At 43.9% G+C, this 16,478-nt stretch overlaps 1 protein-coding gene across 1 annotated transcript; it reads right to left on the minus strand.

The window, feature by feature from the left end:
- Positions 1–5,242: 5,242 nt before the first annotated feature.
- Positions 5,243–13,728, minus strand: trib1 (tribbles pseudokinase 1). The gene is made up of 3 exons (XM_030064247.1): positions 13,057–13,728; positions 11,965–12,257; positions 5,243–8,071 (listed from the first exon to the last, which is right to left on the minus strand). The coding sequence occupies exons 1-3, from the start codon at positions 13,375–13,377 to the stop codon at positions 7,597–7,599; spliced, it is 1,089 nt and encodes a 362-aa protein (XP_029920107.1). The 5' UTR covers positions 13,378–13,728; the 3' UTR covers positions 5,243–7,596.
- Positions 13,729–16,478: the final 2,750 nt, after the last annotated feature.

Raw genomic sequence — 16,478 nt, forward strand, 5'->3', positions numbered from 1 at the left:
TTACAGTGAAGTGTGAACAGTGCAGGTCCGAGGGGCGTCTGAACGCAGGCCAGGACTGCGTAATTGGTTCCAAAGACAGATGGTTCGACCGCTCCACTTCCAAACAGTATAGATTATTTTGGTCTGTTGCAGTTTAAGACCCCATGAAACGGAAATCAGAGGTCAGTGCACGTTGTCTGCCTCGACTAAAAATATGTGTGTGAGACATGTGAGAGTATGGGACTGTGCATGGGGCTGCTAACATCTATCTATCTATCTATTTATCTATCTATCTATCTATCCTACTTAATCCCTCCTGCCTAAAGGTGTGACACCCTGGTTAATCTCATGATAAGCAAAATCATTTCTGGTAATTTTGTTCTCAACCTTCAGGCAAAATAAAAAACTAAGTAAGTATGTGATTAGGTAAATTAGTAATTAAGTAAATAAGTAAGTAAATAAATAAATAAATACATGTAATTACAAAATATGCTTACAGTAAAAACCAAGTACACACTGCCCTCTACTGGTCATTGGTTGTATGACTAATGACTAAAATTAAAAAAGGGTCTTTCTTCTGTGATGACAATTATTTATTTATTTGTTTGTTTATTTATTTTCTCTTTTTCTCTAACTTAATCATTTTATCACTACTGCTATTTTGAGTTTTGTCTGTTTCTTAACGCTTTTAATCCTGCCTCCCATGTTTCCTAGATGAGATTTATTATAGCATTTCCTCAGTTCCTGTGAATAGGTGTGTTTGTGTGTGTGTGTGTGTGTTTGTGTGTGTGTTTTTGGGGTGGTGGTGGAATATTATAGAATGAAATGGAGATTTATTGTCCAAGATTTAAAAAAAAAAAAAAACCCACACACAATCTATGATACGATACAATAAAATGGCATTGTGGTGTCACAGATGAAGGTCAGTGTAACGTAGTATTGTACATGATGATCATGATTCACACATCTGTGTTGAACAGGAGGACGAGACACCACACACATGTGTCCCGGGCCTTTTCTTCTGCCAGAGGGCCTGAGCGGCTCAGACCCGAGGAGCCTCACACTCGGGGTGGATGGGATGTGTTTGCTTTGAGATAAAATCAGCATTTACTGTAAATCTCAGTCTGTCATCAGTGTGTGCTCTTAGGTATTTCAAACTTTTAACACACAAAAGAACAATAGAACAGGTGGAGGGAGTGGATTCCCCACATTTAATGACGAGTGCTGCTGTTTTGTCAGTGTTGGTCACCAGGGAACTGGATTGGCATCATTCCTCAAACCGGGACGCTTGGTCAGGGAGGCCGTGTCCGGTCTAATGTAAAGCATGAGCAGAATACAACAGGGGTGAAAAATACAGCCTGTGAGGCCTGAATGTTTACAGCAAAACATTCACTAAAGAAATATACTCATTTCACACAGGCTCTCTATGGTTGGTCAGTCAAGACAGTGGTCTTCGGGAAAATGAGGAATAGTTTGATTTTATTATAATGAAGTCACCAAGAAATGTTATTATATCATCAAAAACAAAACAAAACAAAATGCACAATTCTCACCACTTTGGTCATTGTTCAGGTATGTCATCTAAATAATATATTACTTCACACACACACACACACACACACACACACACACACACACACACACACACACACACACACACACACACACACACACACACACACACCACAATATCTTTTCATATCAGGGTCTCCATAGAGGGGAGAAATCACTTTAACTGGGGGTCTGAGTCACCTTGGTGGTCTGAGTCTGACCCAGTGCACAAGACTCCTGCGTACCCCCAGGTGGGGATCATGTTCTCAGAGAAAGATAATTGTGTTCTGTGTTTTCTTGGAAATTACATTACATAGTTTGTGTAACCTGTGCAAAACAAAATAATTACTCTATATTTCAAAATTAATCCAAGTATTACTTTTTAATAAAAAATAAGTAGGGTTGGGGGATGTGAGAGTAAATGAAATAAACAAAGACATGAAATTTGCCAAAGCAATACACACTCAGTGTCCACTTTATTATGTCCACCTGTACAATATAATGCAATTCAATGCAACAGCTCTGCCATATTTTCTACATTTTAACAAATTTTATAATGTTCAGGTTTTGTTGACATTGTGGAGAATGTGTCAATTTAATTCTATGTTTATTATTGAGGTTGTAGTTTGCAGAGGTCTTGTACTGGACTACATTATATTGAGAGGGGTTTCTAATTTTTTTGTCCTCCCTATTTATATACATGAGGGGGACAGAAAAGTAGAAACACCTCTCAATAAAATGCAGTCCAGTAAAACAGCACCACTAACTATGAGCTCAATGCCAAACACAGAACTGAATGTACACCTCTATTACTGTGACAAAAAGAAAACCTGAGCATTACAGACATCATAACAGTAAACTTGATGTGAGAACAGTTGTATTGGATTGTATTAAATTCTGCAGGTGGACCTAATAACGTGGCCACTGACTGTACAGTAACTGTATTGTATCACAAACAAAACTGCAGTTCTCTGTTTGTCCACAAGATGGCAGCAGAGACAACAGAGCCACTCGGACCGCATCGTGATGAATCTCAGGTTTGTGATTCATGATGACAGATAAAAAAATGCCGTCCTCGCTGCAAGCCTGCAAACCCACTGAGCTGCGGTCAGTACAATGCCTCAGATTCTTTCAGGGATTTGGTTATTGACATAAATCAGATCAAAGAGACTTTGAAACAAAGGGGGCTGCTGTTTCCATGACCTCAGTGCCAAAGATTCCCAGCCTCAGACAATGTGCTCGACATCATTTACAAACCAGGAGCAGGTGCTTTGCTGCAGCACCTTCAGCCTGTTTCTCCAGCTCCGTGTGTTTCCTACAGGTGGGAGGGCAGCACCCACATGACCTGAGACCTCACACAGAATATAGGCGGCGTTACAATCAAACAGCATGAGGAACCTACAGACTCTTCATTTGAATAATTTCACAGTCGATGTGACAACTCAGACTCCATGACATGTCGTTTAAGCTCCTGAAACTGATTAATTTAACTTGAATGATCAGAATTATAACAAAATAACAATAATGAATAGCTTTAACAGATGTGCTCCCAAAACATATAATGAAAATATCAGCAATTGATAATAAGGTGTAATGCCATAGCTGATTGCTCTTACGTGGCTCACGGATGAGAATTATTACATTGGGAGCAAAATACTATCCATATCATAAATGTAAAATATAAAACTGATAAGCTCAATGGCTACTGAGGAACAACAGAAAGGCACTAAGGCAATAAAACACAGAGAATATGCCTCTATGTGGGCGCATAGAAGTACCTGTGTACATATACACCTGTAGAGACATGGACCTGGAGAAGCGCACATCCACCAAAGATTCACCAGTGAGCGTACCATAATTAATTAATCTGTGTTGGACTGTGTGTTTTTAGATTGGCCATAAGTGGTTCCATGAGTTCAACCCTTTAACTGAGATACATCTGCTTTTTATAGTTGTCCTGAACCTTATTCTCTTGAAATTACGCATTCCTGTAAGGTCACCAGCTCTGTCTAATTGCAAACATATTCTGAATACTTTGCGGTAGGAGTTTTTGTTTCAGGTTTACACATTAGTTGTGCGATATTATAGTTGACAAGGTGAATTTCAGTGTCTGTGAGTTAATGAACAACAGATTGTGGTACAAAATGGAAAAAGTGTTTTGTCTAACTTGAGGGGGGAATTCAAAGGCTTACACATCCAACTGAGATTGAGAAACTCTCATCAGTTAACATTTCAGTCATACAGGTGCATTGTGTTGGCCGCTGCTGTTTTGTTAGCGAGGGCCTTAAGATCGATTAGAACTTCAATAATAGTCAATGATTATACGTTCATGGCGCAATCATTTTGCAATTTCTTTTATCGTGAACGAGAGAGAGAGCGATCAAAGAAGCACAAACACATCATAAGGAAGTGAGCGAGGGCTGTTGTTTCCTTCAGTGTTTAAAGGATTAGGTGGTTGGGAAAGCATAATGAGCCCAGATCACCAGGAAGGATAAAGTTTATGTGTGTGGTCAAGGGACAAGATGAGATCACACACACACACACACACAGCTCACATACACCTGTGACTAACCGTAATCCGAACCATCAACGACTATAAAATCAGCCTTTTCATAATGGAGGTGTAGAATTTTAACCTCACAAGTCACTGCTGTCTTGGTTTGCTATTCTGTGGGGACATCTGCGTCTTAAAAATTCAAATTCAAACTCAAACACACACACACACACACCCCAGGCTAACAGACTAATTCCATATATACAGTTTATACAGGTATAGCCCCCTCCTGCCCTCCTCACATACCTCCTCAATATCCATATTTCTTCCCAAACACACTTCTCCACGTGTAAACTCTCTCACACACACACACACACACACACACTCACACACACACGTCCTTTACCGCTGATCTAGTGCTAGCCTACTTTTTGGGGTCCTGTCGTCACCCCTGGAGGAGCCCGGCTCTGACGTGTTTAGGCAATCTCTGGCTTGGCAGCGTCCCAGAGACTGAGACACTCCAGCTACCCTGTTGATACCTAATCTTGCTCCTGTGCTCACACACACACACACACACACACACACACACACAATGCTTACGCAAGCCCCGGTCAGCCATGCCTAGGGTAGTCATAACACACACAGGGTGGAGATATGCTTAGCTCTTATAGGTCAAACAATGAATCACAGGGAAAGGTGGCCTGGATACAAGAAAATCAACGCAGGTTGATTGACTTTGAATCGCGCTGATGTTCATTGTCCTTGGTGTGAGACGTGTGAAGAGTTCAGCTGAAGTTCCAATAGTTGGTTGTGAAGCCGAGCAGAGACAACGTGTATATTCTCCCTCTTGCATTTTCCTGGAAAAGACACTGACCCACTATTGACATTTGTGTGTTTGAGGAGTTAAATGTTATATTACGCAAAGGTCAGCGAAGAGTAAACGGTTGGAGGCAGAGGGAAAGAGATAGTTTCACTGCGGGTTTTTTTTTCTCCTAGCAAAGATGAAATTGAAAGTGCTGAGAAAAATGTGAAAATGTATTTTTTTCCCCCTTCACAATGATGAAGAGCCGTGTGGAGAGAATTCTTCCAGAAAAACCTTCAAGGCATGCAGCTGAACTGTGTAAAGCGCAGGTGTTTTATGTGTGTGCGTGTGTGTGTGCGTGTGCATTTGAGTGAGAAAGACAGACAAGCAGTAACAATGAAAAAGCATCCCATATGAATATGAAAAAAATGTGATCTTTATTCAGCATCTCCACACATATTTCAAATATACATATTTACATGTTTTGTACAATGAATATATCTTTTTGTGTGTAACCTATGTGGACTGATAGCCTCCAGGTCATGTCACAAATACATAATTCACAGTGCAATATGAACTTTGTGCACCCGTGTCAGTTTACTCGACATGTCACATGAAAGTGTGACTCACTCTACATATATTTGGACCAGAGAGAGAGAGAGAATCAGAAATCCATTAAATTAATTTTCTGTGATTGATTCGACACATCTGGCACACAGGAACCCATTAGATCCTCCGAAAAAAAAGTCCAAACCTGTGCCAGGCAGTCGAGAGCAAAGTGTCTGTGACTGGAAATTTTATCAGCCAAATGCACAGCGCTTCTCAGACATACCAGATATAGTACCATCATCAACCAGTTTTTACATAACGATGTCACTGGTTTCCAACCTATAGCAGTCTTATAGGCCCGACGTCACTGAAATGCTGGATCTGCCTATCACAATGCAACATAAAAATATTTTTCAGAACATGGCGCATCATTGTCACCGACTGTGGTGACTAGTCTCCATGGATGCCCGGCTTTTAATGGCAAGCAAAAAAAAATAAAAATAAAAAAATAAAATAAAAAAAAAAAGGAAAAAACTGTACCATTAAAGAGGTGAAACAGTCAGAACAGATTCTTTGAGCCAAGGTCAGGACTATTCTCTACAGACACACTGAAGTGTTGAGTCATCATCAGTCTACCGACATCAAATACCGCCTGGCTGTGACTGATTCAGAGCCATTCAGTTTATGAAACACAGTAATACGGGCACAACACTCAGCACAGCTCCGGTCTGTTCAGGCGACAGAGCTTCACAAAATGTTCCAGCAGAAACAAATGACTGAAAACTCTTTATACTCCCTTAATATTTCAGATTCCTAGACGAATTTGAATGCTCTGCTGCTGGATGTACGCCACATGTCTTGAGGCAAATAAATACACAGTGTTGGATTGAGAGATAGTTCATGTCAGTGCTGGCAGGACGCACCGTTTCACACAGCTCCCTCACTTCTTCAACTTGAGTCCTAACGTGGCACGCCTCTGTCGCCGCACAGGTATGTGGCCACAGCTGTTTGACGTAAAATCAGATTTGCTCCCTGCACGAGAACAGTTAGTGTCGGCTCGGCCGTGGCTATTTGCACTCAAGCATCACTGGAGAATGCTCCGTCAGCCCAGCCAAATAATTAAAAAGGTCAGAAGAGGCATGATATGTAACCCCTGTCGTCAAAGTAGACAATTCCTGGAGAGATGCAGGCTCTGAAACTTCATACCTTTAAAACCTTTTGCCAAATATTTAGTTTCTATGCCATTTTCCTTGGTGAATTCAGAGTTCGAGTGGAGGTTAAGTTCGGGTTAGGAGGTGAATTATACCTTGCTTCCTTATTATCTTGTTTAACTGACTCTTTGCAGTGTAACCTGATAGCATTATTTGGTATGTCTTCCTCTGTTAGTCGGTTAAAAAGCCTTCGAGGCAGCCTGACGCCACTTATCGTTTAAGGTTGGATGTGTGCAGCAAACAAAGCCTTCCTCCTCCCTCTTCCTGCCACACTGTGCCCTCCTCAGCCCTCCGCGCACGCTGGCAGACGTGTAAATGCTCTCCCCTTGCTGAGAATGTGCCAGATTGGCAGTGAGACACCTTCTTAGCGTCCCATTGAGTGTGACACATAAATCCTATGCTAACCATCTTTCTCACTCCACATCACTGCCTGTTGTGAGGCGCTGCACTTGTGCCGCGGTCTCCTTCCAGCCGGGCAGTGAGTCAGCCAGCGGTGCCTGCAGCCCGGGCAGAGAGTGTCTCCTCGTCTCTCTGCCCTGCATTATCTAATGCCTCCTGAATCCTTTGGAGTCAGGGGTGAGAGAAACCATTAGTAACCACTGTTGTGCCGATGGATACATTTTCTGTGACACACTCTCTGTGTAGCCCGGAGAGATGATTTTGTTACCATAATGTAGCAAATTTTATAATCCTTGTAAATTTTTTTTTGTTTGTTTTAGCACCAAATGATTTTCAAACACGCAAATACAGAAACACACAATGAATGATCATTGTGATCAATGCCCTTAGCAAGTAACACATACACGACAACAAAATACAGTACGTTTTTGTAGGAAGCTTGAGGGTGTGTGGATACACAACAGTACACAAATGGGGTCCTAAAAAGTGCCAAATGTAAAAAAAAAAAATGAAACAAAATAAAACAAAACAAAACAATGAATCCCTCATAGCAATAGTCTTTTTTGTTTGGTCCCTCAGCCAAACAGAGGAGTTCAGGTACATCAAGTCTGTCAGCAGAACAGATCATCATCCTCTTCCACGTCAAAGGATGGCACTGTCTGTTCCGCCAGGCTCACTTCCTGTTCACCCAGCGCCACTTCCTGTGGTGACCGCGGCCGGTGGAACCACGGGTGAGCGAGCAGCTCGCTCGCCGTGAGTCTCTCCCAGGGATCTTTCCTCAGCAGGCTCTGCAGCAGACACTTGGCCTTGGGCGTCAAGCCCTCCGGCACACAACACTGGCCTCTGCGGATTTTAGAAAACAATGTGGCCGGGTCCGGGTCGTGGAAGGGATAGCGGCCCACCAGCATGGTGTACAGCATGACGCCCAGGCTCCACATGTCGGCCATCTTGCCAGAGTAAGGGGCGGAGCCACTGAGGATCTCTGGGCTGACGTAGGCGGGGCAGCCGTGGGTGTCGGACATGGAGTCGTCCCGTGGGTCTTCCAGGACGCGACAGTCCTCAAGGCTTTCCAGTCTCACCTGGGTCCTGTGAGGGAGAGGTGTTGGTTAGAACAATAGTTTCTCAAAAATAAGGTCAAGAACTTTCCTGGGATGTCTGAGGGCAACCAAAACACCAGAAAAACAGTCGATTCTCACTTTTATTTCATGTATAACTTGGGGGATTTGTCTCTGCTGGCCTCCTGTCTAGTTACAGCACCTTCAGGCTTCAAAACAAGTGAGATTTCCCTTGTTGGAAGGAAAACGGCTACTAGTGGCTAGATGTACTGTGAATTTATAAGACTCCTGGGAGAAGAGGATATATATTGACAGCTATGAGATGATCACATGTCCCAGTGCTGATTTCAAATACATCAAGCACCTTGGCTTCCACACTAAGGCTTGTACAGTCGAGAAATCTTGAAGGTCCAGGAGATTTTATAACCTTTCAACTATCATCACATTGTGCAAATCACAAAGAACTAGGTGTTTATCATGCCACGAAAAATTCAGAGTAAGATCCATGCACGCCTCATTGGTACTTCACAGTGCTGTGGCGCTGGAAATAAGGTTTCAAAAAATCCCGAGTTCATCAACATTTCACTACAAATCATCACACGGTCCAGCAGGCAGCCGTGTGTGTGTGTGTGTGTGTGTGTGTGAATGTGTACGTGCATACATGTGTGTCTATTTCTGAGGGTGTTTATGGTCAACACTGTCAAACATTTCAGAGATCTGTTAAGTCACTTATTGCATCATAGAAAAACAAGCATCCTTTAGCCTCGAGCTGCAAGACAGGCAGACAGAGAAGAAACCAGCGTGCTGTGACCTAAATGAACAACAAGCGAATGCAGTTTTAGAATGAGCCTGCATAGCTGCCTAAGCACATTTCCACTGATTTCCTGGCACACAGACAGACACATAAACACACATATAAATATACACACACCCACAACAACCCCCCCTCCCTCACACACCCACACCCCCCCACCACACACACAAAGATATATTTAGCAATGTTAATGGCAGGACGTACATCCAGTCCAATACCAGAGCAGCTAAGAATGTGAGTGTGTATTTGTAGAGTGAGACATCCACCACTGAAAACGCCGCTACTCGAACAAAATGATCGACGTCACGAAGCTAAAGCGTATTACGGGTTACTGTTAAGAGTTTCAGTGACTGTTTTTTCCATGTGTAACTTTTAACTTTTGTGCCGCCGTCTTCACCAGGACTCACTGGATGAAGAGATACTGTATCTAAATTGGACCATCGTGGTTAAGTTATGCGCCATCTTCAGTTTATTCTGTTTCTGAGGATGGAATCATCTGTGAAATATTTTTTCATCAAAGTGAAAAAATATTTCACTTTGGGGATTTCAGGAAGGATCATTCTCTCACAACAACGGATTTAGTGTCCTGAATTGAAAAAGGTCCCTTTGGACCTTTGCTCTAAGTTAATGACCCGAGGACACAAATACACCGAGTACATTCTTATCCCATAACACACACATACACACGCGCGCACACACACATACACACACGCACACAAAGGAGTGTGGCGTTTCATTTCACATTCTACGGGTCAACTCTGTGAGACACTCCAGTCATCAGACAGAATGGCTAGAGAGACATCAGCAGGGAGATAGACAGACAGAGAGGGGGGGTGGGGGGGATGAAAAGAGTGACAGGCAGAAGAAGCAAGAGAAAGAGCAATTGATATTTCAGCAACAAGAAAATGGTGGAGATAAATCAGGAAAGAGAGAGAGGAGAGAGAGAGAGAGGGAGAAATGGAGACAGAAAAAGAATCAGAGCAGAGAGAGTTAGAGGGGTGGAGAGAGTGAGTCATCTTTCTGTTGAGAGTACATATCTTCTCTCTTCCTTTCCTCTCTCTCTTTCTCTTGCTGAGGCTATCTGCACCTGGGTCCCACACTTGCGGCGCCAGCCATCCCATAATTACCCTCAAATGGCTGTTGCCACATCAGTGACGCATGGGAAGGCTTGCCCAGCAATGAAGCTCTGCATGTTTCACAGTGCTAGTCACCTTCCCCAAACTGGCTTTCCAACTGCGCTGTGTCTGTGAGCGGAGATAGCATTTATCATATTGTTGTGACTTTCTCTGTCTCTGGCTCGAGTGCTGCATTGTTCGGTATGACATTGCATCATGGCTCGATGGCTGGGGTTTCAAAGAGGGATGATTGTGAATTTGCACGAATGTATCATGGAATAAATGAGGTCATGCAGAATCACAGCATTTCACGACGTCAGAGGATCGCTGCGTCTGTGTGAGACACTGTATCAAAATGGGATTGGATAGAGAGGGAAATGCGCAGGTACACAATGCTGATTCTCTGCTTTGACAGTGAAAACAAACAAATACCACGATTCAGTAGTCATACAGTCACAGCCAATTAAAATTCTCAACCAAAACCGCTGCTTTGTTTTTAAAGCAAAACAGCATCGCAGTCAGATTGGTTACACTTGTGTTGCTAAATAAAGCACACAGAGTTGTTATTGTCAAAAAAAGACAGGTCACATTAACCCCTCCAGGGTCAACTGGGTCAGTCTATGAGCAACAATGTTGCAATGTCTACTATAGCCTGCCAACATCACATTAAAGTTGGAGGCAACATGACAGAACAACATTTGGCCTTGCAATCATCTCGTCCTGAGTTTGGATGTCTAACCACATGCATGCATGAACATACACACACACACACACACACACAGAAAGACAACAAGCTACACACACACACTTCTCCTCAGCACATATAAGCTGTGACTCATCGCTCTGCAGCCATATAGCTATTAGAGGGACATAAGCGACTCCAAGTTCTCTCACTGGCTGTCTGCTCTCATTCATCCAGCGTGACCCTGCAAAGCCAGAGGTCGTGGCTGGAGTATGTTACTGTTGAAACTCTCCATGAAAAAGGCCTTTTGAAAGCTGGGTGGGGGGGTGGCGGTGGTGGGATTTCTCTGGGATGAGCGGGTGCTTACAGGAAAGAGACTGACGCAAGGGCAAAGAGGTGACAAATAGTTTTGTAAGCAGGGGTTGTGTGTATTCCTGAACAGAATGTAGTACCCAGAGTACAAGCATCAAGGTGTGTGTGTGTGTGTGTGTGTGTGTGCGCGCGCACATGCACACAAGTCCATAGGGTGGTGCTCTAAATGACTGCTTCATGGATACAAGTGTATATATTTGAATGAATCCCTTTTAGAAGCAGTTATTCTGAAGCAGAGCGATGATGTCATTTATTAATAAATAATGAGTAATAAACATATTCTGAGATATAGACTGCAGAAGGGGATGAATGTTTCATTCACCACCCTAGTCTAGCATCCCTGCCAAACTACCACCCACTAGATTCACACACATACACACACAAACAAACACACAGGCACACACAGACAGACATGGGGAGTGAGAGAGAGACAGACTGTAGAATCTGGGCAGGCATGCAGTCCACCTCCGAAAGCACAGAACCTACTCTATCTGTGCCCATATCAATTTATGCACACACACTGTGTGTACCAGCTGTTGCCATGTTTGCTCTGTCTCTTCACTGGCACGTCCCTTTGAATGCTGAGTCTCATTCAGCTCATTAGGGCCTTAATGCTCAGTTGATGATATGTAGTAATCTGGTTATACTGCAGACTAACAAGGATCAACAACACACTGAAGGGGCTGACTATTGGAGGGGAATGTGAATATTTGGCTCACAGGCATCCAAAACAAGAGAACTAATACCATTACAGCTGGCAGCCTTTGAGCATCTGCATTAGACAGTGTGGAAAGCAGAGGTCAAGTGGTGTAGGGTGCACAACACTGCAGTACAAGATGTAATGTGAATACCTTGTAGTTTGCAGTGCGTTGTTATTGTTCCAAAACAGTGACACTGAGCACCAAGACTTTAAGGACAAACCCACGTCCCTCACACCTCACCTTTTCTCATCGGCGAAGACAAACTTGCGGAGTTTGAGGTCTCCCAGCACAATGCCATTCTGGTGGCAGTGTGCCACAGCCAGCGCCACCTGACGGAAGAGGCGGGAGGCCTGCTCCTCGTCCAGCCTGCGGCAGCCCTTCACCAAGGTGTGCATGTCCCCAAAGTCCTTGTCCAGGAACACGTAGGCCTTGCGTTCACCAAGGACAATGTCCCTGATGCCGGCCACATTCTTGTGGGCTGGTAAGACGCCATAAGCTCGGATCTTTTCCTGGTAAACCCCCATGTCAAAGACCTTGATGAAAGATAAAAGGGAGAGGAGACAGAGAGACAGGGATGCAGGATGGAAATTAGAGAGATAGGGGGAGAGAGGGAGAGTGTCAGTGTGCCAGTGTTTGCCTTAATGATTATCTGAGAAAACAACCATGTAAATTTGGCTGAGTCAAGAATGTGCTTTGATTCCAGCTCAGCGCTATAGTACCTCTTTTGCATGAGCATGACAAATTCATTATAAAAGTGTGAAGCGATTAAGTTTATTAATCAACAATGCCTAGCCCCTGCAGGTCTCTCATGCAAAATAAATGTTATTTGAAACATTGGAGGGCTCTGCTGCTATCAGCGGAGCTAATCAGCGCAGATCCTCATCATGATAGGCTGCTCTCCTTTGCCTTTCACATATTTGTCTGCCATGGCGTGGCATATTGCAGTGACGTGTATGCAAATGAGCTGAGTTGACAGACAGGGTGTAAAGCCACAGGGCCAAAGATAGGTGGACTTGGTGATAGGTGTCGACATTTCCTCAACACACCAGGTAGGCTACAGTGTTGCGTGTTTGCCACATAAGCCACCACTCATCGATGCATCTAACACACTCGTCTTTCAAATGAACACAGAGCACAATATTGTCTAGGCTGTAATACTGTCATGAGGCTATTTGCCCGCTGTCTGCAAAGTGTAACGGTTTTCGTGTCAGGTTGACATTTTGCGAAAAGTAGGCTATTTGCTGATGACATGTCAGACGGGCTATTGAGCAACACGGTTGCCTGAAACACCATTCATTCAAAGAAATTGCACAATGAGGGTTTTGCGCATACCTTGCACACTAGCTCATCCCCCGTATCGGTGTTCAGTGCGCTGTGCATGCCCTCCCGGTCGGCCAGAGGTAGAAGCAGAAACGGTCCTATCCTGGAGGGTCCCTGGTGAGTCGCAGGGACAGTGACGGGAACAGGGCTCACCGGGGACCCGGGCGACGTGCCGAGGAGTCCCGGTGAGTCTCCGGACTCGGCGCTCAGCCTGGCGCATTTGGCCAAAGGCTGATCGTCTGAGTCCAGCCGCTTGTGAGCGACTCTCCCGGTGCGGATGCACGGTACCGGGCTGCTCCACTGTAAGTTCATCCCAACAGACCGATTTACCATTAAAGCAAAAACGCGACCCTGACTTGTTCTCGGATGTGTCCTTTGTCGGCTAAAACAAACTACCAACTGTGTGTTCCATTTCGCGACTCCTTACAACTGTACAAATATAAACTACTTATCACTTTCAGTGATGACGCCTATATCCTTAAATTTAAACAAGACAAAAATCCGATTTTCCCCTGTTTTTGGTAATAGTCCAGCCCAAGTCCTTTGGGAGAGTGGATGCCCGCGGTCGTGAGAGCGCACGCAGTGTACTTTTTGGTGAGAAAATCTCGATCCCTCAGAGCCTGAAGAGAGAGAGAGAGAGACCGTCTCACAGAGAGAGAGACCGCGAGTGAGCTCCGGTGATGTTTCTCTGAGTCCTGAGCTCCAACACTCCGCCCGACCAGTCCAGCCTCCTGGTGACACAAACATTGAGCAATCCACTAACGCCACCGACTCCAACTTGGCTCTGACGAAACAGCCTGCTATATTATTTTCCAGAGCAGACTATGGCCATATGGTTCAAACATCAACAGCTTTTTTCGTTATTTTCTTTTGTGGAGAGCAGCGTTTTCCAAGGTGTCAGAAATTTCCAAATTCCTAATCTGTCCTCTCTGTCTGTAAGTTTGCCATTAGTGATAGTGAGAAACCGGAGCATGTGTGAGAGAGAGGATTAAGGAAATCATCTGCTATTAATCATAGCTCTTTCCTCAAAGCACGCACGTGTTTTAGACAATGATTAACATTTCTATTGAAACTCATTTTTTCAGCTTCCCTTTGTCTTAATGCTCGGCCGTATTATTGTTCCGTTTATTGCCAGTTGCAACACCGAGAGCTCAGACTTTGTATGGGACTTGAAAATATTAGCTCTCCAAATGTTAGGTCTTAAGTGTGAACTAGCCAATACAAGGTTTCAGTGTGTGAGTCCCAACTCCAGCTTCTACATCCCCGTGATATTTTCCCATGCTGTTCCTGTTTGTTATGTGCATATGAGTCATCCCCTTACAGCCTTGGTGCTTGGCTATAAGTATTCACATAATATATTCCTTAAGATTAGAACAGTTGGTGTCTCTTAGACAGCGTATCCCGGGCTAAAACTCAGTCTTTGTCCAAATGCCACAGAGGGACTCATCCTGTAGTATTACATTACAGTCTCTCAAAGTTACACAATACTTGACAAAGTGGCAGTCATGTAGGTATGTGCAGGAGCTTGAGAGTTAAATGTAAAAAAAAACCCCGAAACTGACAATTGCATTACGGTAAATACAAAGTATGTCAGCGGCAACATGAGGTAATTATGAATGTGGCTATGTGTGTGTGAATGTGTGACTGTGTGTTGCGCAAGAGTCTCATTTTCACAGCTATAAGTTGAACAAGCTCAGTAATGGTGTATCTGGCTTACCGAGTGCACACCAAAGCACAGAGCACCAGCTGGTGTGTGTGTGTGTGCGTGTGTACGAACTCACAATTGGTTATCACCCCTCTTTTGCACACTCCCCTCCTGCCAAACAGAAGCACACTGTTCCGAACCATTTCTTTTTCACATTGCACTTTCCAACGCAGTTCTTTCCACAATAGGTCACACACTTAACCGGGTCGTTCCAGCTCTGCTCAGCTTGACTCAAAAAGGTTATGTGAACCTGTCTCTGCAGGCCGTCCAAACAAGGATGAGCTGCGGATTCCATAGGAATGATGGCTGTTATTTTTAGGCCTCACATTCTTTCTTTGTGCAGTGGTCGTCCTACGAATAAGGTGACTCACCAACTCACTGATGTGTGTATGTCTGTGTGTGTGTGTGTGTGTTTGAGTGCATGTGTGTTTGTCATGCCGCCGAGCAGGCACTGGAACAGGTTTCCTTTCTCGCTGCAGTCCCTCTCTGTTTAAGGAGTTCAAAAAGCAGGATGAGCTGTTACTGTGGGAATGGACAGCGGAGGTACAGAGGGCTGTGAGGTTCATTGTTATCTGACAATAGTGTGTGTTGGTGTGAAAGTTTTGGTGTAGGCTGTGTGTGTTGTGGCTTGTGCATGTGTATTTGTGTATGTGAAAGAGAATTGTGGTGTGTGCTAAAAAAAAAACTGGCTGATTTGTATTGGCTGTGGTGAGAACCATGTTTGTGTTTCTTATTATGGGATATAGCTGTTTGTGTGTGTATAGTTTGAGATTGAGAGAGATCTGGGAGTTTATGAATTGTGCTACACAAGGTTACACTATATACTATATACATATGCAGGTAGCTGCATTTTCTTGCACTTGTGTAAGAGAGTTTACGTTGTTACATGATATAGATGGTGGCCACCGTGTACCTCACGGTGCGTGTGGGTGGTTTATATGCATGTGTTTATATGTGTATATATACAGTGCACAGTATGTCCCCGTGTAGGTGTGTGACTGACTCCCCTGTGCTTGTGAGCTCGGAAAGAAAACACTATTCAGGGCATGCTCTCCCTTGGTATAATTAGCTGAGTCACTCACCACCAGCAGTGGTAAAGAGAGGCTGGGAATTGATCACTCTGCTCTGAGAATAGTTCAATCTGATCTGGCTGCCAGCCAGCCACTGGTGTGAATTATTCTCTACTTGAGCTGCACTCTCACAACACTCAGACACACACACACAAGCAGGTACTGTATGCATACTCACACATGTGCTGCCTGGTGTTGTTGGCCAATTGTGAGACATGTTCATGTTAATTACAGCTGAACTTTGACCCCACACCTGAGAGTCTGAAGAGGTCTCTTGGAGATAGAGGGGAGTGATTCTGTCAGAAACAGCCTCTAAAGTCACGTCAGCCATCTTTCCTGTGTTGGTTTTACAGAACAGGAAAGTGTGCTTCTGAAACTGAATGTCCACAATCACCGCCATTTACGTGAGAATGACCAGATGAGTATGGGTGAGACTTGGAACAGGGGAGTTGGGGGTGGATGAGGTCATGTGGCCAAGGTGGGTGTGACTTCCAGTACGTAACATTCAGTGTCAACCCACAGTAACAGTAAAACACGTGAAAGTCAAAATTCAACACTAAAATGTATTATTTTTATTGTATTATATGGTCTATCATTATGAAAAAGAAAGAATATTGACAGTGTGTAAATCATTATCTATTACATAAAATTCATTGTAT

The sequence above is a fragment of the Myripristis murdjan genome, chromosome 11 (assembly GCF_902150065.1).
Source record: "Myripristis murdjan chromosome 11, fMyrMur1.1, whole genome shotgun sequence".
Lineage (NCBI taxonomy): Eukaryota > Metazoa > Chordata > Actinopteri > Holocentriformes > Holocentridae > Myripristis > Myripristis murdjan.

Bases quoted from the DNA above. Each gene is read 5' to 3' on its own strand.
- trib1 (XM_030064247.1), bottom strand. From the start codon at position 13,377: ATGGTAAATCGGTCTGTTGGGATGAACTTACAGTGGAGCAGCCCGGTA. The intron at 12,258-13,056 runs GTATGCGCAAAA...TCTTTCATCAAG, and splicing joins GGGATGAGCTAGTGTGCAAG to GTCTTTGACATGGGGGTTTA. The intron at 8,072-11,964 runs GTGAGGTGTGAG...TCTCCCTCACAG, and splicing joins GTCTTCGCCGATGAGAAAAG to GACCCAGGTGAGACTGGAAA.